The 24226-nt window shown below is 39.5% G+C and overlaps 1 protein-coding gene across 1 annotated transcript in view; it reads left to right on the plus strand.

The window, feature by feature from the left end:
- The window catches only part of ADGRD1 (adhesion G protein-coupled receptor D1), a 505347-nt gene that overhangs the window by 47236 nt on the left and 433885 nt on the right, over positions 1-24226 (plus strand). Inside the window, exons 8-12 of the mRNA XM_056820949.1 lie at positions 111-266; positions 7774-7833; positions 13175-13292; positions 15109-15219; positions 19405-19480. Coding sequence (XP_056676927.1) covers positions 111-266; positions 7774-7833; positions 13175-13292; positions 15109-15219; positions 19405-19480 — 521 coding nt within the window. The remainder of the gene's footprint in view (positions 1-110; positions 267-7773; positions 7834-13174; positions 13293-15108; positions 15220-19404; positions 19481-24226) is intronic.

Consider the following 24226-nt stretch of genomic DNA (forward strand, 5'->3'; position numbering starts at 1 on the left):
GGACATGAAGAGCCAGTCTCACAAATGGAGAAGTCCAATTTTTCTATAGAAGGCTATGGATAGAATTTTTAGAAGAAGGATTCATAATATCTTGTCTTTCTGTTTTCTAGGTCTCCACTGATGTCTATTGTCCCATCATAAATAACCTAACTGAACAAAGAGGTCATTCTGAACATGCAGAAAACATGTTGAGCTACCTTCAAAACATGTCAGTCAGCTTACCCAATGAGTCTCTCTCAGAGGACACTGCCTTCAATTTCACTGAGGTAAAGCTTCTTCCATGTGGGCCACCATGTTGAAACTGACTATATTTGGGAATAAACTATGTGTGGCCTTGGGATTTTTGCAGAGAGGAGATATATATACATATTGAAGTTAAAGCACATTATAACCCTACCAAAGTGGGCTCTGTATCAAATAGGCTTCTAAATCTCCACCTACATCTGTACTCTGGTCCAATAGAGTTCTTTTCTTTTTAAACCATTACCATCTGTTTTAGAATCAATATTGTCTATTGGTTCTGAGAAAGAAGAGTGTCAAGGGCTAGGCAATGGTCATCAAGTAACTTGATGAGGGTCACAGAGCTAGGAAGTGTATGAGGTCAGATCTGAATCCAGGACCTTCTGTCTTTCGGCCTGACTCTCAATCCACTGAGCCACCTAGCTACCTTCTTTATTAGATTTCTATTTGATTGATCCCAGAGGGCAGAGCTAGGAGTAAGTTGGTTGGAACTTGAGAACAGGCAGATTTAGACTTGATGTTACACCTTCAGTTTCTTCCTCTGAACCAAAACAAAATTTTATAATAATCAGAACTAGTTTAAAGTGGATTCTGTTGCTTTGAGACATAGTTTCCATGCCCCCCCCCCCAATTTGGGAGATTTTCATCAGGAGCTTGATTGACCACTCTCTTCCTCAGGAATATTGAAGATATGGTGATTCTTATTTGGGCATGGTTTTCTGGAATTGGTCACTGAGGTTCTGTGTGATTCTGAGAATCTTGTTTGTATGGGGAGGAGGCATTGGATTCTTGGGAGCTGTATCAGCAGAATACAAGCTGCTAAAATGGAAAGGCTTTGAATGTGGGCCTTTCAATTGATTGTATCTATTATGTGAGAATAAACATGGAAAAGAGACTTAAATAGTCAGATGGCAAAGTAGCTAGGGTGCTAGATATGGAGTCAGGAAGACATGAGTTTGACCAGTCTAGATGAAGGTCTAAAGGTCTAGAGGACGGCAAAGTATTTTTTTGGCCACAGAAACTCTTTAAGGCCATCTCCTAAGCTATATGAGGTCTTTGACATGACTTGGAGGAGGCAATAGTCACATTAAAGAAATGATGATACTTGAAGTAGAAGAGAGTCACCTAAATCCCATCTGGGCTCCTTTAGTAATTCTTACTTCTCTCCATCCAAGGAACCTGAAAAAATTAAGAAGAAAATTCAATTGAGAAACTGAAGTCTCATAATCAACATTCTTTAACAACTTCAGACTTAGAGCAGGCCATCACTCCTGGAGTCTAGTTAGCTGAGCTACTACACTACTACTATTACACTGTCAGCATATTCCTTGTTTGGAAAGATTTGGAGTGTGTAGTTTCAATTCAATTCAACAACTTTATATATATGTGTGTATAGGTGTATATATATACATATATATATAAATATATCCTATATATGTGTGTGTGTCTATGTACATACACACACACACACACACACACAGAGCTAGATGGTGCAGTGGATAGAGTGCCAGGCTTGGAGTCAATAAGAACTGAGTTCACATCTGACTTCAGATACTTGAAGTATGACTGAACAAGTCACTTAATTCTATTTGCCTCAATTTCTTAATCAATTAATTAATTTTAAGTTTATTTAATTAATTAATTTAGAATATTTTCCCATGGTTACATGATTCATGTTCTTTTCCTCTCCTCTTCCCATCCCACTCCCATAGACAGTGAACAATTCCACTGGGTTTTACATGTAGTTTCTTAATTTATAAATTGAGCTGGAGAAGGAAATTGAGAAGGAAATTCAGGATCTTCATCTAGAAAATCCCAAAAGGGATCTCAACGATGTGTCTAAAAACAACTAAACAACAACAAAAACTATATATATATATATATATATATATATATATATATATATATATATATACATACATATATATTACTGTCTTTATATCATCTACATTTCCCAAAATGTCCTTCCCCTTCCAAAAGAACCACACTTCATTAAAAAGAAAAAAAATCATAGCTGATGGAAATGAACCATCACTAAAAAAAGTTTGATATTATTCTATGAAGTGTTCCACACCCATAATCCTCCACCTGTGAAAAGAAGTGATAGGAAGAAACCCTTCCAATTTTAAGTTTTCTGATCCTAGTATTTGGAAATATTTAGGGTACTCTGGAATCAAGGGTATAAGACTTTTCTTGTGTTGTATGTAGGACAGGCAGTGAAGGGTTTGAAGATCATAGTAACCTGTCAAGGAACATTAGAGATGAGAATGTTTTTAAAAGTTTTTTCCTTGTTAGTGGAATAAACGACATCCCCTCCTTCCTAACCCTGAACCATCATAAGACTCAAAAACTTTGAAATTCTCTTTCTCTGTGTTTGCTACTGGAGAAACCAAGTCTGATGGCTGTTGAGTGCTCCATCAGAGAGGGGCCATGCTGGGAAGATTCATTACCAAGGCAGCCTCTACTGAGAGGAATGCAGCAGAGATTTCTGACGTCTGCTTAGGGGAAAACAGAGATCTCTTTATAGGTGGCACAAAACATGACTTGTCAGACCCATTTCCATATATTTCCATGCACCATTTGTACATCAACACACCAGGCTGGCTTAACTTTCAAAGGGCTTATTACAGTGTAAGTCTCCTGTTTAAAGCTAACAATTTTTTTTTTCATCTTCAGAGGCTGGTAGAGAGAAATTTCTTTTCAGGCTAACTCTTCATTACTTGCCTTTGAATGAATAAAAAGATATTTTTAAAGCATTTACTATATGCCATTAACTGTGTCAAATGCCAGAGACACAAAGAAAAAAGCAAAGATGGTCCTTGCTCTCATTTCCCCCAATTATACTCTAATGTGGGGGAAATAGCACAGAGAAGAAAGTTGGCAACCAGGGAAGGCTTTTTCCATTTAGGACTAGGAGCCCAGTTTTCCCAATTCTGATTTTTGTGCTAACAGATTATGTATACTCTGAAGTGAATATACAGGGAAATTCTCAAACAACAGGATTTTTTAACCTGGGGCCCATGAACTTGTCTGTAAAAATATTTTGGTCACTGTATTTCTATCTAATTGGATTCCTTTGTAATCCTTTTCATTTTTATGCATTTCAAGGCAGAATTCATAGACTTCATCAGACTTTCAAAGATTCCTTTGACACAAAAACAGCTAAGAATTCCTGAGTCACAGGGGAGATTAATGATTCTTTACATGGGGGGAGGGTCATCGACATGGCCTTCCAGAAACCATGGTGGTCTTTATTTATTGTAAGAGGTCAGAGTGTGAATGGAGAGTGGAGAGGATTACTTATACAAGATAGGAAAATGTCTGGGAACCTGAGACTAGCTAGATATAGAGGGCTCTCACCAATTATGACAACATCAGATCAGAAAATAGGATCAGAGGTCTACAACTTGAAGCTAGAAAGGGTTCCATTTGTATTTTTTGTATAAATGTGTATTTCTAGTACCAAGGACAGTTCCAGGTCTACAGAAGGTGCTTAATTAATATCTATTGAATTCTTCCAATGTAGAATTCTCAGTGGGGGAAAAATGCCTTTTGCAGAGTACTTGATAAATAAATATTTGCTGATTGGCTGATGCTGCCTTATGCCCTGGTGTATCTTCCAAGAAGCAACCCAGGTGGGAAACATCTACAAAATCATTCCAGCCAAGTTATAATTCTGGGAAGAGCCCGGCACAACAAACAACAGGCAACTCTGAGTTTAACACCCAGAGAAAAACAGCATCTCCTCCTCCTCACAACTCCCAAACAGTGCCTGTTGTGTTATTTATTTATTGCTAATGAGAAGAATCTGTCTCACACCTAATACTGTAGCGGCAGCAGCTAGATATTTAATTGCTGCAAATTAAAACCATCAATTTCATAAGCCATGTATAATGGGAACATTCCACTGAGCTGCCACTACTCTTGCCAATACGCTGTTGGGGACAAAATGGGGGAAATGAATAAAAAGAACAAAGAAGTCAAGAAACAAATGGCAGATACTCAAACAATCTAGCCACTGATAAATGGAGTCAGTGATCCTCACCCATAACCTGAATTCTGCCCAAGTGGAATTCTGCCAGACCCAGGAATTTGTGAGAAGGCCTCCCATCCTACCTGCTGGCTTTAGAATGAAAAGATTGTATTTAAGTGACCTTAGAGATTGTATGGTCAAAACAAAGTAACGAGAGACTGAGATACAGAGAATGCAAGAGCAAATTGTAAAAGACATGGGGCTGAAGCCCTGTTGCTTTGTTTCTCAGTCTGGTGCTGTTTCCATGATACCAGACTGAGTAACTCCCTTAAGTTGATTCCCAAAAGCAATATGTGGGATGAGCACCTTCTATCCCTTCTTCCTCCAAGCACCTCAGTCCAAACCAACAAGCAATTCAGTGTGTTACAAATTTTCCCCATCATTCCATACTCATCCTAATCCAATCTAGTCTAATCCAATTTAATATAATAAAGATTTATTAAATACCTGTTTTGTGCCAGGCAACATATGTATTAGGCACCGAGGATACAAAGACCAATGTTAATCCATCCCTACTCTCTCTCTATGCTACTGGGAGGGAAGTAGCAGGAACATTTTGCACTCCCATTATAGTAACAACTGAAGGAAGGTCAGGAAAGGCTTCATGGAGGGGGTGGCACAAGCTGAACCTCAAGAGGAAATAGGGATTTTAAAAGTCAGAAGTGAGGAGAGAAGCTTTCCAGAATTGGGAGCAAAGCAGGGAGGGGAAACAGTTTGTATAAGGCATGAGAGTAGGAGGTGGACTGAAGCATTTGGGGTTCAGTAACTAGATCCATTGGATTGGGGATGAAAGAATGGGAGGGAAAGCAATGTGAAATAGATTCATTTAGAAAGAGGAGTCAGAGTCAGATTGTGAAGTTCTTGAAGATGCAAACCGAGAAATTTGTTTTCTATCCCATGGAGCTACTGAACATTTTTATGCAGGGGAGTTACTTGGTTGGATTTGTCCTAAGGTCACCAGAGAAGTGGCCTCTTGAATGCTTTGTAGGTGGTTTTCTCTTTAAAGAGAAATTCTTAGCTCTGGGAATGAGAATCTGGTATAATTTGAAAGCAAAATTCATATAAAGTATTTCAGAAACCTGAAAGCTAAATAGCTAGGCAACCTCTCGGTTTCTATGAACCTTCACAACTTAGATATCTCTGGATGACCTGACACGAAATTGTCCAGAATTGCTCAAGTACTAAAATGATAGAATCTTAGAGTAAAAAGGATTCTCTGAGATCAGAGCTGAGAAGTCACCTACGTAGTAAACCTGACATGTGGTTATCTACCGTTTGCTTAGAGATTACCAGTGATGAGGAACTCATTACATAAAGAGGGAGATTATTCCATAGGTCTCAGAGTTAGGAAAGGGCAGCTAAGTGGTTTAGTGGATGGAGTGCCATGCCTGGAGTCGAGAACTCATCTTTGTGAGTTCAAATCTAGCCTCAGACAGTTATTAACTGTGTGATTCTGGGCAAGTCACTTCACCCTGTTTGCCTCAGTTTCCTCATCTATAAAATGAGCTGGAGAAGGAAATGGTAAACCACTCCTCTATTTCTATCAAGAAAATTCCAAATGAGGTCATAGAGAATCAGACACGACTGAAATGATTGAACATGAACCTGTGGAGAAAGAATTAGCTTTGTTTTGCTAGGAGGACAACATAGTCTTGGTGTGGGGAAAATTTTTTAACAGAAAAGACTGTTCAAAATTGTAATACCATGCCTTGGTGGTTGCTGGGTCCCTTTTTCCTTGGAGGTCTTTAAATAGAGATTGCAAGACCACTTGTTGGGTTTGTCTTATTGTATGAGTTGGTCCTCAGACACTTCCTAGCTGTGTGATCCTGGGCAAGTCATTTGACCCCAATGACCTAGTCCTTCTTACTCTTCTGCCTTGGAACCAAGATTTAGTGCCAATTCTAAGACAAAAGGTAAAAGTTTGAAAACCATATTTGTTGGACTGGATGAACTCTGAGGTCCCTGCCTATCCTAAAATCCTGTGATTCTGTAACTAAACATCTCAGATCCTTCAAATAATCCTCATGTAGCACCAGCTTCATCTCAGTTACTTTCCTCCAAATGAACACCAAGTTGACATGTGTGTTTGAAAAAAATTACATCTCATCACTTTGGCTTTTAATAGCCTTACACAACCTTTGTTGTTGAGTTGTTTTTCAGCCATGTATGACACTTCATTTGGAGTTTTCTTGGCAGAGATACTGGAGTGGTTTGTCATTTTCTTCTCTGATTCATTTTACAGATGAGGAAACCAAGGCAAACAGAGTAAAGTGATTTGCCCAGGATCACATAGTTAAGTGCCTGAGGCAAGATTTGAACTTATGAAGATGAGTCTTCCTAATTTCAGGTCCACTACTCTAACCACTGTGTCATCTAGCTGTCCAACCAACCTCCAAACTATCTTTCAAACCTCACTGAACATTATTATCCCTCATATACTCTGTAATCCAGCCAAATACTGTCCTTCTTTCTATTTTGTACACTTATTTTTCTTTTTTTAATTTTTAAATTTAGAATATTTTCCCATGTTTGCATTATTGATGACGCTGGCCCTCCTTTCCCTCCTGCCTCCCATAGCTGACAAGCAATTATACTGGGTTATATATCATTGTTCAAAACCTATTTCCATGTTATTTATATTTGTAGTAGAGTGATACACTTAACATCAAAACCCCAATCATAACCCCATCAAACTTCATGATTGATCATATGTTTTTCTTCTGCATTTCTGCTCCCACAGTTCTTCCTCTGGATATGGATAGCATCTTTTTCATGAATCTCTCAGAATTGTCCTACTAGCATTGCTGCTAGTAGAGAAGTCCATTATATTCAATTGTACCACAGTGTATCAGTCTCTGTGTACAATGTTCTCCTGGTTCTTCTCCTTTCACTCTGCATCAGTTCCTGAAGGTTGTTCCAGTTCACATGGAATTCCTCCACTTTATTATTCCTTTGAGGACAATAATATTTCATCACATCAGATACCACAATTTGTTCAGCCATTCCCCAATTGATATATACCCCCTCATTTTCCAATTTTTTGTCACTACAAAGAGCAGGGCTATAAATATTTTTGTGCAAGTATTTTTCTTTATTATCTCTTTGGGTTGTACTCCTATTTTATTGACACGCTAGAATATACTCCTTTCCATCACCACCAGAGATCCTCTTCTCCTTTAAGGTATGGTTTTGGTATCATCTTCTTCATGAAGCTTTTTCTGATGTCCTCAACTGCTAGTGCCCTACCTCCCTCCCTCCAAATGTATATTGTTTTTAAACTACACATTTTATTTGCATTTATAACTATATTTTATAAACTTTTGTATGTATTTATTGCCTTCATTAGTATTTAGAAGGAGGAATTGTATCATCTTTGTATATGCCTTGTGCCAGCCCAGGGGTTGGCACATAATAAATCTTTATTGATTGATATTACCTAATATTGCTTACACAGAGTCTTAAGGATACACACTAAGCAGAATTATTTTCTTCCTCTGTAGATTTTCTTAGAAAGTGTGGGAGAGGTGCTTCAACTCCCAAGTTGGACAGAAGTACATGAGGTAAGATGAAAAGTCACTTTAATCTCCCAAACTTGGCTTGACTTCCATTAATCTCCCTAGAAATACTACACACAGACCTGCTGTGTCCCTCTTTCAGGACCTTATTGCCAGGGAAGTAACTTGGTTCATGTTTTAAATGAATGAATAAAAACTGTTGACATCTTCCAATGACTCACCATGACCAGAAAGCACACACACATACACACATCTATCACTTTGCAAACTTTAAAGTATTATTAAAATATGATCCAGTGTTTTGGGGCTGTGAATAGTCTCGAGCTAAATGAAGTGAAAGGAACATGCAGTGGTGTGTAGATTGATTATGCTAATCTAAATACTTACTTCAAATATACAAATGATTGTCAGTATGTATACATCTTTGGCAACCAAAAATCGCAAATAATCCATACATTAGTCTAGGGATTCTTAACCTGGGTGTCCAAGAACTTGTTTTTAAAAAAAAGATATTTTGGCAACTGTATTTCAATATCATTGGTTTCATGTTTAATTTTATATGTTTGATTTTATGTATTTAAAATATTATTCTGAGAAGGGGTTCATGGGCTTCACCAGACAGCCAAGGAAAGTGAGAGTCCACAATCCAGAAAAGCTTATAGAATTCTTGTCTTAGTATATCACTTTCATGAATTAGTTTTCCTCTTCCCCCCCCTCCCCACCTCTCTTCTCTTCTTTCATCTTTTTTCTTCAATATTATGTTAATTTTATTTCAATCTCATTTGGATAAGGGGCTGCATATACTTCATCAGCTTGCTAAAGGAGTCCCCAGTTATCAAGAATACCATGACTAGAGAGTTTCTTAGGGTACTGAGGTTTGTTACAATTAAAACTACCTTGAAAGACTGATTTTTGGGTAAGAATATAAGGTTATTGATTATATCAAGTTTATTGATTAGGTCAGCACCATAATCGATAAAGTAATATAGGTTTTCATGGCTCTCTGGGGACTGGAATGATTTGAGCTGGAACAGGCAGCTTAATAAATAGATTTCTAGGAGCTCATTGTTGAGCCCCTCTCTCAAACATCCCAAGACATCTTTAATTGGTGATAGCTAATTAAGAGGTCGTCCATCAATCTCTCCATATCTTCTCAATCCCATAGCTGGAAAGGCCAAGAAAAAACCTTGGTTTTCTTCATTTATTAATCAAATTCTGTTAAAAAGGAAGACATTTCTTGAGATCCACAAGGACAAGAAACATGCAAAAAGCAGCAGATCAGATGGTATCTGTGACCCAGATCCCAGACACAGGAATACACAGTAATTCTCTCTAATATTTAGGAATTAGTACAGTATATGAAAATAAATTCTCACAGGTGAAATGACTTCCCTGTGTGGTCACATAACTGGTATGTGCCAGTGGCAATATTTGAACCCAGGTTGTCTTGGTTCTGAAGTCAGCCCTCTGTCAGCTATATTGCCCTACCTCTCATCATAACCATGTAAACATATCTATTTGTAGCCCAATAAAGATTGGAGGCAATCTGGAATGAAGCCAATAATTCAGTTTGCTTTGCAGTTACTTGTCTTTTGTATTAATATTTTTTCTAAAAAAAAAAAAAGAAGCAAAAAAACCCCCACCTCATTGTGATTTATATTGGTTAGGAGAGGAAGAAGTAAAGGAACCAGGGGACAGATGGTGCAGCCATTGAGGGAGGATGTCTTGTGTAAATTAGAGAAACCAAATGAAATGAGGGTGGAAAAGACATTTCTTGTTAAAAGCCCAAGCAAATGGAATTCACGAAAGAGTTGCCCCAGTGTATTGGGAGCATGGGAGAGTGAACATTTCCCGGTTTCCTTCCGCATGGGAGAGACATTTAGAGGACTGCCAAAAGGAGAACTTGAAAAGTAGTGTTTTCTATATAATTTTAAATGAACTTATCACAAATGTTCTGCTGCAGAATATAAATAATCATGAAACGTCCTGGCTCAGATGCTAGTTTCTCCTACTCTGTATGCATTGAACAGAATGGATGAATCAGTCATCACCTAACAGGAATGCATGCCAGACATTGCAGCATTATATGCTGAGCCTATTGGAACTCAGGCAATGGGCCTAGAAGAAGATTTCTAAAACCGAGGGCTTTTTTTTTGTCTATTTCCAGCTTGTTGGAGTGTCATGGGAAATTGAGTGGTGGGAGAATGCTAGCGGACTTTAGCTGCCAGTAGATGCTGGAGTTCTCAGGCAGGAGAAAGCGTCGTATTGGAAGCCTGAGCAGATGGAGGCAGCATGGAGTTAGAAGTAGGGTAGGGCAACAGGAGCATTATCCTCAGGGCATCTTTATTTAGAGGATGCAAATTATAATGGCTTTAATAACCAATCCCACATATTGCTTAACTGAACTCGATTGTTTTATTTCTGGTATGATTGTCATATCATGAACCACAAAGTTGTAGTGCACTATTTTGTATTATTGCATTATTTCTTGTATTATATTGTCATATCATGAATTACAAAGTTGATTCAAAGATATTTTCATGATTCTTGCCCAAGGTCTATTGCTGCCCTGAGCATCAAAATTGCTGCCCATAGTAGACACTTAATAAATGTTGATTGATTGATGGATCGTTTTCAGTTGCTATGTTATTGTATAACCAGTGTTGAATTTTTGGAGTAAAGATATTTGGGTTTATTTATATACTGGCCCTGCTGCCTACCATCTGTGCGACTATGGTTGGCTCCCTACTCTTCTCCCTCCCCATTCCTCAATCTCTTCTTCTATAAAATGAAGCTATTGGGCTGAGAGAAAGAATATTAAAGTGGAAAGGGCACTGGGTTTGGAGGAAAAAGACACCAGTTCACATCCTGGCCCTGTTTCTTATTGCCTGTGTGACTTTGGACAAAGCATTGAATCTCTCCAGCCACCAGTTTCCTCATTGGCTCTTTCTGTTTTTAGACTATAAACTTCTTTTTTTAATTGAAAAAATTATTTAATTAATCAATTTAGAATATTTTTCCATGGTTCCATGAATCATGTTCTTTTCCTCCCCTCTTCCCACCCCCTCCAGTAGCCAAAGTGCAACCCCATTGGGTTTTATATGTGTCATTGATCAAGACCTATTTCCATATTATTAACATTTGCATTAGGGTGATTGCTTAGAGCCTATAAGCTTCTTGAGATCTGGGGTTGTCTTTTACTGTTCTTTGGATCTCCAGAGCACAGTGCCTGGAATATAGTGGATGCTCCTCAATAAGTATTTATGGACTTATAAGCCCCCGTTTGTTCCCATTGTTCATCCCCCTCCCCACCTTTCCTTCCCAAGTCACATAGACCCCATCCCTTTAGGATGTAAAAATCCTGAACTTTTCTCTGTTCAGGGATGCAGTTAGTCCTGTGTGTTACCTCCTTCCCATTCAACCTAAATAAATCTCTCTTTAAAAAGGAGTTGTCTTAGATGACCTGTAAGGTCTCTAGAGCTGTAAACCTATGCTCCTTTGATCCTCTGCCAAGAGTATTTCTAAGATCTTCCCCTTCTAAGTTGTTGAGTCATTTTTAGTCCTCTCCTGACTCTTTATGACTCCATTTGGGATTTTATTGGCAGAGATCCTAGAGTGGTTGGCCATTATCATCTTTAGTTCCTTTGACAGATGAAGAAACTGAGGCAAACATGGTTAAGTGACTTGCCTGGGGTCACACAGTTAGTTTTCCATTTCCTTCTCTGCCTCCTATGACAGATGAGGAAACGGAGACAAAGGGGATGAAATGACTTGCCCAGGGTCACACAACTAGTTTTCCATTTCCTTCTCCAGCTCCTTTGATAGGTGAGAAAACTGAGGCAAACAGGGTTAAGTGACTTGCCTGGAGTTACACAGTTAGTTTTCCATTTCTTTCTCCAGCTCCTTTGATATGTGAGAAAACTGAGGCAAACAGGGATTTGCCCAGGGTCACACAACTAGTATGTATCTGAGGTGAGATTTGAACTCAGGAAGATGAGACCTGGCACTCTGGGCACTATGGCACCACCTACCTGCCTATTCTAAGTCTTAAAAACCCATGAAATGCCACAAGTTTTTGTCACTTGCAATGGAAAGCCAGTCCAGGAAAAGAGATAGATCTTGTATTTTTTTAATGTTTGATAACTAACAAAGGAGATAGTTTCTTAGAGGCTTATGAGGGTCCCCACAATATGAAATTTCAATCCTGGGAAGAGATATGGTTAAATTTAGGAGGATGATCAGGATTGGAAGCCAATTCAGGCTTCTCCAAGGATGAAATGTCACCATGTGGTCAAAGAAAACATCACCAGATCTGGGATCCAAAACCCTTAATTCTAAGCCCAGTTCTAGCTCTTTGTGTAATGGAGGGCAAAGAATTCAGTCTTTGTACCTCAGATTCCCCATATCAGAGAGTAAAACTGTGACGCTGAGCAAGTCATTTGCCTTTTTTTGTTCCTCAGTTTTGGCATATGTAAAATTAGGGAATGGGACTGTTATTTGTGACTCTCCACCATGACCTATAAATGAAATGCACTGGGGTCAGTGGCTCCAAAGTCTTTTCTGGCCCTAAATTCTAGGACATTATAATGAAGTATGAAAGTTCTTTTGGAAACTTAAAAAGTAATTAAGAGAAATGGGTGGTATTATGCCTTTTTCTTTTAACCCTTACCTTTTTTTTTTTAAACCCTTACCTTCCATCTTGGAGTCAATACTGTCTATTGGCTCCAAGGCAGAAGAGTGGTAAGGGCTAGGCAATGGGGGTCAAGTGACTTGCCCAGGGTCACACAGCTAGGAAGTGGCTGAGGTCAGATTTGAACCTAGGACCTCCCATCTCTAGGGCTAGCTCTCAATCCACTGAGCTATCCAGCTGCCCCCTAACCCTTACCTTCTGCTTTGGAATTAATATTGATTCTAAGGCAGAAGAACAGTAAGGGCTAGGCAATAGGGGTTAAGTGACTTTCCCAGTGTCACACAACTAAGAAGTATCTGAATCCAGATTTGAACCTAGAAACTCCCATCTCTATGCCTATTTCTCTAACCACTGAGAAACCTAGCTATGCCCAACATATAGCTCCTTATAGATAGGCCTAAATCTTAGCCCCAAGACATTGGTTTTGCAGATGAATAAAAATGAAGTTCTGGGGAGGGGTGAAACAATTTGTCCATGATCACATAGCCAGCAAGCATCCAAGGAAAGATTCAACCTCAACTCTTCTGAGTCACGTCCAGCACTTTCCATCCCACTTCTTATGGAGAATTCAAACTGATCTTGGTGGAATACCTCCTCCAATTAAGCCAACTTTCTCCTTGGCATAATTTTTAAAAATATTATATGATTTTTCCATGGTGCTATTGTTCATCAACCTCCTCTTTTATTTTCCCCCAGCAATCGACTGCGATAACAGGTTTGACCGACACCATTGACAAAGTTCTGTGGCATATAGCTTACAATCTGCAAACATACAAAATGGCCATTACCATCCAGGGCTCATCTTCAGTAGCAGGTAAAGGGGATCCAGCACTAGCATTTAGTGCCTGGGGAAGGTCTAGACTGGGGAAAGGTGGTACATAATGAAGGATGGAGAGGTGTGAAGATGAATGCCAGTCCCAGTATTATTTCCCTCCCTCCCATGATCAATTGAAAGAGAAATCTACTTCCAAAAGGAGATAGATTTAATGGGAAGGACCTAGATGGTTTGGAAATGAAAAAAAAACTCTACTAGAAACCTCCCAGGGCCAGTGAAGCACAACCCTTTAGATTATAGAAAAAGCAAGTTTATTAAGGTTAGGGAAATGGTGGATAAGGTCCTACATCTACACAGCTCTAACTCCTCCCACCAATCCATGCTCCCCTCATGGGGTTTGCTCTTCTGGTCTTCTTAAGCCCTTCCTAGTCACTCCCTGATCTTATCTAGACCCCAAAAAACTCTCTACCTACAGATTGTCTTTAAAAGGCTAAGGATGCAGGACTCATAGATGTACTGAATCCTTACCCATAGATGTACTGAATCCTTACCCAAAGACTGAATTGGCTTCCTAGGTAAACCCAAAGTCCCAGGTGACAGAACTCTTGGGTTTACCTTAACCAAGTTGTTTCTGACAGGTTGATTTCTGATACAATCACTCAATAAACATTTATTTAGCACCAACTTTGGGAAACTAGGTGGCTCCCTGGGGGCGCAGGTTTGTACAACCAACCACTCCAAATTTACCAAAGCTATTCTTAGATGATACCCAATTTTTGGGTCCAAGACTTTCCAGCTTGAGAGCACTTGCTAGATTCTTCCCTAGATCCTAACCTTGAAGAACCCAGGGTTACCTATACATGCCAAGGGGGCACAGCTAGGAGACTGCAGGAGATTTTCTGAAACTATCTTGTTGCCTATGAAATGATGTTCTGTGGAAACACGACTAAAAGCAGGACAGATGAATTCAAGCCAGTGGTGCATGAACAGGCCGATGTCAGCATTTTCCTGCTGCCTTGGAAGCTGAAATCACTTAATTGAAGCCACATTCTCCATTCAGAGAAAGAGAATAGAAGCGTCAGTGCCTGGAGATGGATAAAGGAATTGAGAGTAAAAGAGTTGAGAACAAGGTTTCATAGAATCAGCTGGAACTGTTCAGTGGCAATCTGTTTTTCTAAAGGATTAGTCAAATAAAACCAGATACACTATTGCTTTTCTATTTTTAAGATCTTTATCTCTCTAGATAGACATTCTGTCTCAGGTCCCAAGTCATAAGAAGAGGGACTGGTACAACATAAGGTTAATTGTTCCATGGCTCAGTTTCAATAGCTGTCTGTCTCCCAAACGTTTTTATAGTAATACAATTATTTATGTGGTTGATGAGTAAATGACCCCCATTTTCTGTTATTTATTGTTCACTTATCTCTTATTCTGGTCCCTCTGGGAGACCTGAAAGGAGCAGACACTATGAATCTCACATACGCTGCCTGTGGGATGGCACAGATTGTCCTCGGCGGCATCCTAAATGGGGCATTCAGAACTTGATGATGTCTCCTAAGAGTAAAGGCTGTTGTGATAACTTTGGGGCTTCTGTGACACCCCATCTAGCCTTCTGCAGGCACAATGTCGTGTCCTGCTTCAGAACGTTTCCCCCACATCTTTTTTCCTTAAAGAAGTCATCTTCCAAAGGTAATCATCCTCTCCAGGGAGATCATTCTATTTCCTCACAAAACAGCTGGGGTTTTACAATCGAGATTTACAGTAGCTGTTGAGAGAGCAAACTCCACTTTATGGGGGAATTGGGCAGTAAAGGTTATTGATTTTTGTCTTCCTCTTGGCTGGTTTGTGCTTGCAGAGTATTCTCTGGCCAAAGTGCCCCCAGAGACGGTGACAGCTCACCACTACCGATTTCCCACCCAGGGACAGAGCTATATTGAAATTCCTCGGGAGGCCTTCAGTAGCAAAGGTAAGTCGTGACTGCAGAAGGAAGGCCATGGCTGGGGAAGACTCAGCAGCCCTTTTCATCTCTACCCTTTACCCTTATCTAAAAGGCTTTTTAGAAAAGAGCTATACAATTGTCCAACTTCCCTAGGCATCAAGGGAAACTGCTTCTAAGAACCTAGGGAAATTCTCTGATCAAGATGCTAATGACTTGTTATTTTTCCTAATGCCATGTGGGGTCCCTTTGATGACATATCTTGTTTCATGGAAGGGTATGAGGGGTCAGAAAGCCTCTATGTTAATTATGGCTAGACCCACAAATTAGCTGGGTGGCCTTGGTCAGTCCAATCAATTTATTTGTCTCAATTTTCTTTTCAGAAAGAGGGTGAACAATAATCCTTCTTCTGTCTACCTTATGGGAGGGAGTTGCCTTATGTGGCATGGTGGAGAGCCTGATGCTTTTGGAGCCTTGACTTCAACTTTAATATTCTTTATTACATTTGCTATTCAATCATTTTCAGTTGTGTCCAACTCTTTGGGACCCCATTTGGATTTTCTAGGCAAAGATACCAGAGTGGTTTGCCATTTCCTTCCAGAGCTCATTTGACAGATGATAAAACTGAGGCAGATAGGAGTAAGTGACTTGTCTGGGGTCATACAAGTTGTAAATGTCTGAGATCAGATGTGAACTCACAAAGACCACATAGCTGTATCTACTTAGCTGTCCTTTGTCTTATATAGGGTCCCAAGAATAGGGAATGGATTATGATTTCAGTGATATGCATTCCTAGGTGAAGAAATTCCCTTTACTAATTCATAATGGTACCTTCTCTGAAATCTACAAGAGAGTTGTCTAGACCATTGAGCAGTTAATGATGGGGGCAGCTAGGTAGCCCACTGGATAGAGTACTAGGTCTGGAGTCTGGAGGACCTGGGTCCAAACCTGACCTCTGCTGTGTGACCCTGGGCAAGTCACTTAACTCAGAATACCTAGTCCTTGAAGCTCTTCTGTCTTAGAACAAACACTAAAACAGAAGATAAAGGTTTTTTAAAATGACGTTAAATGAAGTAAGTAAATACATCTGTCAGTATGTGTCAGAGGAGGTATTTAAACCCAAGTCCTTTTGACTTTGAGGTTCTCCAGCTACTGTGCCATACTGATTTAGTTTGGGGAGTACCTTTGAGGTCATGTAATCCAATCCTTTCATTTAACTGATGAAACAAAAAGAGAGCCCAAACTACTGTGTGACCCCAGACAAATAATTTAACCCCTGTTGCCTAGTCCTTCTTGAGCTTTTCTGCCTTGGAACCAATATAAAATATTAGTTCTAACGTGGAAGATAAGAGTTAAAAAATAAAGATAGACAGAAAGGAAGGAATGAAGGAATGAAGGAAGGAAAGAAGGAAGAAAGGAAGGAAGAAAGAAAAGAAAGAAGGAAGGGAGGGATGCAGGGAGGCAGGAAGGAAGAAAGGAAGAAAGAAAGGAAGGAAGGAAGAAAGGAAGAAAAGAAAGAATGGAGGGAGTCAGGGAGGAAGAAAGAAAGGAAGGGAGGAAGGAAGAAAGAAAGGAAGGGAGGAAGGAAGAAAGGAAGAAAAGAAGGAAGGGAGGGAGGCAGGAAGGAATAAACAAAGAAAAAAGAAAAGGAAGAAGAAAGGAAGAAAATAAAGAAGGAAGAGAGGGATGCAGGGAGGCAGGGAGGAAGGAAGAAAGGAAGAAAGAAAGGAAGGAAGGCAGGAAAGAAGGAAGAAAAGAAGAATGAAAGAAAGAGAAAGAAAGAGAAAATGAGAGATTGAGAGACTGAGAGAAAAAGAAAGAAAGAAAGAAAGAAAGAAAGAAAGAAAGAAAGAAAGAAAGAAAGAAAGAAAGAAAGAAAAAAGAAAGAAAGAAAATGAACTGAAACTCAGTGAGGCAGCTAACTTGTTCCAGGTCCCATACCTAGTAATTATCAGAGACTGATTCAAACCAAAGTCTACCTGATTTCAGACTGATATCCTATCTTCTCTACCATCTGTCGATTTTCCTATCCACCATTGTTCTTTGAGGCGCGAAAAACATTCTGCAGATTACCTGTGATATTAAAAGCATCTTTACAAAGATTAAATCCATGGGGTGAGGTTAAGAAAAGGGAACATGAAACATCTCTGAAGCTCAGTTCAATGTACAATCAGACAAACAGACAGACACAGAACAGTTGCTGTTTGCCAAGATTCTACCCTCAATAAGAAGGCTAACAAGCATCGTGGCCCAACAGTAACTGCAGTGTTTCCTGCCACATGTTGCCTACCTGATTTACTCTGATGGCTGAGCTTCCCAAAACTGTCAGGGGGCTCAGTCCTGTGACTGACATGTGTGCTGTACAAGGGGAATAATTAAGATCATATGGAAATGGATTTTGGGAAATGCTAAGAATAGCTTATGAAAGATTCCTTTTTCCCTCCTTTCCTCCTCGTGCCCCTCTTGACTTTCTGTTCTGTGTGGAGCTTGTCCTTAGACAGTTACTACATGGAGAATAAACTTATGATAACTTGAAGGACTTGGCCTGTTTCCCAAAACTTTACCATGAGGTCTAAGACAAACTGGGAAAAAATTCCCCAGAGCCAATTCAGGGCCTGACCCTCTGAATGCCCTCTGCTAAACCTCTGGCAGGATATAATTTTTCTTTTCAAAAGGTGACATTAGGAAGAGTTGGAATCTAGCATCAGCCATAAGGGACATTTGCACATTGGATGCTACTTGTTAAACCTGCATCTGTCTTCTTGTTTGCATGCTTCAAGAACTATAAATACTCCATATGCAGACAGCAAATAAACAATAGAAATTAAGACTCATGCAGATAGAAATGTAGACGTGTGCAGGCACACACCCTCCTTCTTAGCAGAGTGGAGAGCATTTAAAATCAGCTAAAGACTGCAAGTTGGCATAAAAGGCCAATTTGGATGCGGTCAGTTTTCCCTTTGAGCTAAACTTAGGGGGAGGCAGAATGCTACAGTCAAGGAGTTGAAGGGTTGATAGGTGTTAGAGGTTGTCAGTTTGAAGCCCAGCTCTGCTAATGAATACCCTTATATTTAATATCAGAGCATCCATGGGCAAGCCAAATGACTACTAGGGCCAGATAGAAAGTGCTCTGACTTTTAATGTTCAAACCTGGCCTCTTCTCAACTTTCCAGCTTTCTTATGCCTTATTGCCTTCATGACCCGTACCATCCACCTACAATCAAGACAGTCCTCAATTCTGTGTCTTTGGTATAGCTGACCCCAGATACCAGAATCCTCTGCTTCTAAGTTTCCTTGACTTCTGTCAAGACCTAATTCAAATCCACCTTGGCAAGAGATCTGTCCTGATCCCCCAGATACTAATGTAGATTACCTTCCTATACTCTGTGTATATCTTGTCTAGCTATATTGCATATGGCGGTCATCATTACAATGTATGCATCTTAAGAGTGGCAACTGTTGGGATCAGGGTCCAGACAACATGTATTTCCAGAGATGAGCACAGTTTAAGAGCTTAACAATGCCTATTGACTGACCTCATTCTCAGGTTGTCTCCTCATCTGTAAAATGAATTGAGAGGGTGAAGTTAGTTGACACAGTGTATTGAGAACAGAGACAGAAGGTCCTGGATTCAAATTTGGTCTCAGATACTTCCTATCAGTGTGACCCTAGGCAAATCACTTTACTCTCCATTGCCTAGCCCTCACCACTCTTCTTCCTTGGAATCAATGCAGAAGATTAAAGGTTTAAAAAATTAATTGAGGACCTAGCATACTGCTTGGCACATAATAGACACTAAATGCACATTGATTGGTTAATGAAGGGATCATTAATCCAATGATCACAAATACAATAATTCAAGAGTCCCTTCCAGTTCTAGGTCTAGGCTCTTAATGGCCAATCCTATGTTGCATACAGGTTGATCCTTGAGCCAGACTTACTATCTTGGGCAAATCAATGTCACAGGGGCATGACTAATTCCACCACTGAGCTCTAAGCAGTTTGTACTTGTAGTCTCTATTCAATGTTCATCACCACACTTTCCTAAGGGCTTCCTGAATCTCCATAATAATAATTCTCTATAGTAATCCTCCATTTGGGTATGAGAAGGGCCCTGCCACTTAATTAGTGAATCTGGGACAATTTCAGTTCATACAATGTCTTCCTCCCATTTGTTTCTTTAAAGGCTAACTCTTGGCCACTTTGCTCTTTCAGCTTGGACTACCATTGTTGGACTCCTCTACCACACGATGCACCATTTTTTCAACAATATCCAGCCTAAGAACACAAAGTAAGTCTTCCAGGAATGTATTTCTGTGGCCTTAAGGGAAAAGAGAATAATCAGGGTTCAGACAGTATGTACATACTTCTGGATAATTTGGGCCCCTAAAACTTTGTGCTTCACTGTTAGTGACAGGGAGATGATTAACAGGAGCAAGTATCTTAGTACTTAAAAAAACCAAACCAAAAAACCAGAAACACAAACTGTAGTCCTCTGAGGATTTAGCAATACCTTATGTGTAAATCATTACATTTTGCCTTTGAGCTAGCCTGAATAATTTATTATCATCTGTCGGAGGCAATGGAATTAGGTCCCTTTCTGACAGCCATAAAGTAATAATAGGATAACCACAAGCCTCTAATCAGTCATCTTGTTCTTTATGAAAGTATCTTTGTCCTCAGCTTCTCCAGAAAGAATTGTGAGAAGAGTTCCTGGTTGTGATGGGGGGGATCCTGGGAAGGGTAAGGCTTTCCTGCTGGTTCAAAGGCCCAAGACACTGAATTAGGACTCCTGGCTTCACAAACTGGATATTCAGAGCTTTTTGTGCAGAACCTTTAAAACAACTGAAGAGCAAGGGTACATGCTCCCTTGAGTTCTAGATACCACACTACGAGGGATTGATTGTTAGAAACTGATGATTTTACTACCTGAAGCCCAGAGTCATCACTTTCTCAGGTGGTACTATTCTTGAGCTATCCATGGTTTTGTCTAATTTCTGGCTCATGAGAGTGGTGTTGATTTAGCCTCAAATTATAATAGAATGCCACAGTGCGACTTCCTTGATGGCAAATATTGTTTCTTTTTTTGTCATTGAATGCTCAGTGCCTAGCACAGTGTTTGGCACATAATAAGAAATGAACAAATGTTTGTTCACTGGTTGTTAAGTAGGGAATGCTACATTCAGTGTATATGGCAATGTTTCTGTGATTAGGTCAAAGGAGCTGGAGAAGGAAATGGCAAACTACTCTAGTATCTTTGTCAAGAAAACTCCAAACAGGATCATGAAGAGTTGTGCAGAATTGAACAATTATCACTTTAAACTATCACTTTCTTAAGCCTGACAATCAATTAAGCGACAAGTTTTGATTTGTAGCACTTACCAATTTCCCAAGTGCAAATGCTTACACACAAAATCTAACAACCAGCTCAAACTAGTTCATTTGAAATGCCTCCAGAATATACCTAATATTAGGAAGATATATTGGTTGTCCATCCTTTATTTTTTCTTCTCTCTATTTCACCAGTATTTCACCCTGATTTTTTTATTGTGTGTGTGTGTATTGGTGGGAGAATCCAAACATGCTATTTCTCAAGTGTAAGAATCCTTGTTGCTGTTGTTTAGTCATTTTCAGTCATGTCCAGCTTTTTGTGACCTTGGATTTTTCTTGGCAAAGATACTAGAGTGGTTTTCCATTTCCTTCTCCAGTCCATTTTACAGGTGAGGAAACTGAAGCAAACAAGGTGAAGTGATTTGTCCAGGATCACACAGGCAGGAGTGAATACAAAACAGGGAAGGAATTCAGATAAGTCCTGGGGAGTGGCCTGAGGCATTTTGAGTTTATGAGCTTGCCCCATGACTCACAGTTAGGCAGAAGCAGGAATTGAATCCAATTCTTCTTGACTCCAAGTCCAACGCTTTATCCATTATAACATGCTATCTCTTGGCAGCAGCAATAAGACACAAATATGACTGTAAATCTAGAAGCAACCTATTTGGAGAGTGGAGAGATCACCGACCTTATTGATCTTATTTCTCTCTCAAGCCAAGGCTGGCTCAGTACTGGGGCATACCTATCTCCATTTCAGCACCTAGGTGAGGGACAGGGGCGGAGAACATATGCTTAGCTCTCTCTTCAATGGCATCAGAGGGATGGGTTGGTTCAAGATAAACGACTTGTCCAAATAGATGCCCCTTCTCAAAGGTCTTGAAAAAGCTTTTTTGAACAGAAAAATGAAAAATCGTGTCTAGCTCTGTCTTTGGCTTAGGAGAGCTCATAGGCTACATCTATTATTTTTTTTATTAATAGCAATAGTAAAAGCTTCCATTTCCTGAGTGCTTTAAGGCATGCAGAGTATTTTTTATACAATAACACCACAAGGGAAGTAAGATGAATATGATTATCTCCATGTTATACAGGAAGAAACTAAGGTGATAAAAATTTGAATGACTTGTCTACCAGTCAGTCAATACACATTGATTAAATGCCTCCTATGTGCCAAGCACAGTGCAAAGAGCTGGGGATACAAAAAAAAGATAAAAGAAGGTCCCTAGGGGGCTACTTGATGGCTCAGTGGATAGAGAACCAGGCCTAGAGATGGGAGGTTTTAGGTTCAAATCTGACCTCAGATACTTTCCAGCAGTGTGACCCTGGGCAAGTCTCTTTACCCCCATTACCTAGTTATTTTCATTCTTCTGCCTTAAAACCAATATACAGTATTGAATCTAAGATGGAAGGTAAGGGTTTATAAAAGTTTAAAAAGATAATCTCTACTCTTAAGGAGTTCATAATTGAAGAGGGGGAGACAATGCAAACAACAATACACAAACAAGAAGTAGAAAGTACCTGAGTCACAGTTCAAACTCAGGTTTCCTGACTCCTGGTTCAGAGTTGTATCCACTATACAACACTGCCTCTCTAGTCTTGAGTCATACCAGACAGCATGGAATGTGGATGCATTTCATAAAGCTTAGACTCAGGAAAATCTAGGTTCAAATCTTATTTAGTAGCTTACTAGTTGTGGTATTCTTGGTACATCACTTAACTGCTCCAAGACTCAGTTTTCTTCTCTCAAAAATGGAAATTATAGAAGCATATACCTTTCAGGGGTGTTGTGAGGCTTACATGAGAGAACAAATGTAAAGTATTATACATATGGCAGTTGTTATTATACTATTATTGTATATTAAGATCCCCAGGACAATATAGTCTAACATGACATTGCAGTTTGCAAGAATTCATGAGAAACTAGCTTTTGTGGGTTAGGATAGTCAAGACTAAAGCTGTTTCCAGTCTGGCAAAAAAACCCAAGAGTATTATTTGCAGGAAATGTGAAAGATTATGCTTCTTCCACAAATAGGCAAGATTATCTTCCTTGGCTCCAGGGATCACACCTGGGTTTTAGCAAATAATCCACTGTACTCACAGAGAAGCATAATTCTCTTTGGAGTACAGTCAGATGTTTCCTTTAGTCAGTGCAAGGAAGAGAGTCCAAGAGTGGCTTATGCTGATTGGAAACTAAGCCTTCTGAAACATTCATAGACTCTGAGAACATCAGAGATGGAAAGGACCATCAAGTCCAGTCATATGAAGAAAATCTGACCCCAGAGAAAGGAAGGGATTTGTTCAGGGCATATTTTAATGTCTTTTCCCCTCTGTATCTTGTGGCGCTATAGACCTAGAACTGTTATATGACACAGAACAGAATATCATAACAGTAAGAAACTGAATAGCATTAAATTCTGGATTGCTGCTATTCATTGGGAAATCTAGGGCCAGTTATTTGAAATATGGCTGACTAACCTTTAAAATGGATTCCTTTTTTCCTTTCATTCCATGAGATTCATCTTTAAGTTGTCTTTGCACCTCATAGATACAATCACTGAGATGAGTGCAAGAACCTTCTACACCTACCTTGATTCTGTGCTCCTTCTTCCTGCTTTTGACATGCCCCTTTTAGATCTGAAACTTTCAGAGTTCCCTCTGCAACCACATTAAAAAAAAGATGACTCCTCCCTTTTCCCCTTATCAGAGTAATTTTCCTAGTGTCATACAACTGAAAAGAATTTGTGAGAGTATCCAGTCCAACTCTATCATTGTATGGATGAGAAAGCCTGAGAGTTCAGATTATTTAACCAAGACTGCACAATGAATTAGAATCAGAGTAGAACTAGAATTTAAGTGCCCTGAATTCTTTGCAAATGCTCTTTCCATCTCACTATGTTATGAACTCTAACACATGATAGATGGCTTGTTTGAAAAAATTTATATATCCATATAAAATATCCAAAGTAAGTACTATTGAATAATCAGAGAGAAATGGTGAGAGTTGGTTCTCCTTCACTTTAGTTCATTTTTTACTCATATCTGACTCTTTGTGATATCATTATGGCTCTTTTTGGCAAAGATACTGGAGAAGTTAGCCATTTCCTTCTCCATCTCATTTTACAGATGAGGAAACTGAGGCAAGTAGGGTTAAGTGACTTGCCCAGGGTCACACAGGTAGTGTCTGAGGCCAGATTTGAGACTTCCTGATTCCAGAGTTGGCACTATATCCACTGTGCCACCTACCTGCCCATTCGCTAGAGGGCTTCAAAGGAAGGTTAGATGACCACTTGTTGAGGACGTGGTAGTGAAGATTTGTAATGAGGTGGGCAGTAAGTTGTGCCTTCTCTGTGCCTTTTAGTTCTGAGATCCTATTCTGGGATGATGACCCCTACTATTAAAATTGCAGTGAATTTTCTGCCAGTTTTGCAGATGGGAAATTCAACTAGTGGCTAATAGAGAGGGTATTTACTGATCATTTGACTTTTAGAAAGCAAGATGATCTTTCCTTTTCTACAGCACATTTCCTTTTAAATTAAGTTTTGATTAAGCTCCTGTTAAATTATTTCACATTTTCCAAGCATATATCAATCAGCTGTTTGGGGATATGGGACCCAGAAACAATAATCATACCACCAACAAATATTTGTAAGGCACATGCCATGTTCTAGACCTGTGCTGGGATACAAGAACAAATGTGAAAGTCCCAGCC

Source organism: Monodelphis domestica, chromosome 3, assembly GCF_027887165.1.
Source record: "Monodelphis domestica isolate mMonDom1 chromosome 3, mMonDom1.pri, whole genome shotgun sequence".
Classification (NCBI taxonomy): Eukaryota; Metazoa; Chordata; class Mammalia; order Didelphimorphia; family Didelphidae; genus Monodelphis; species Monodelphis domestica.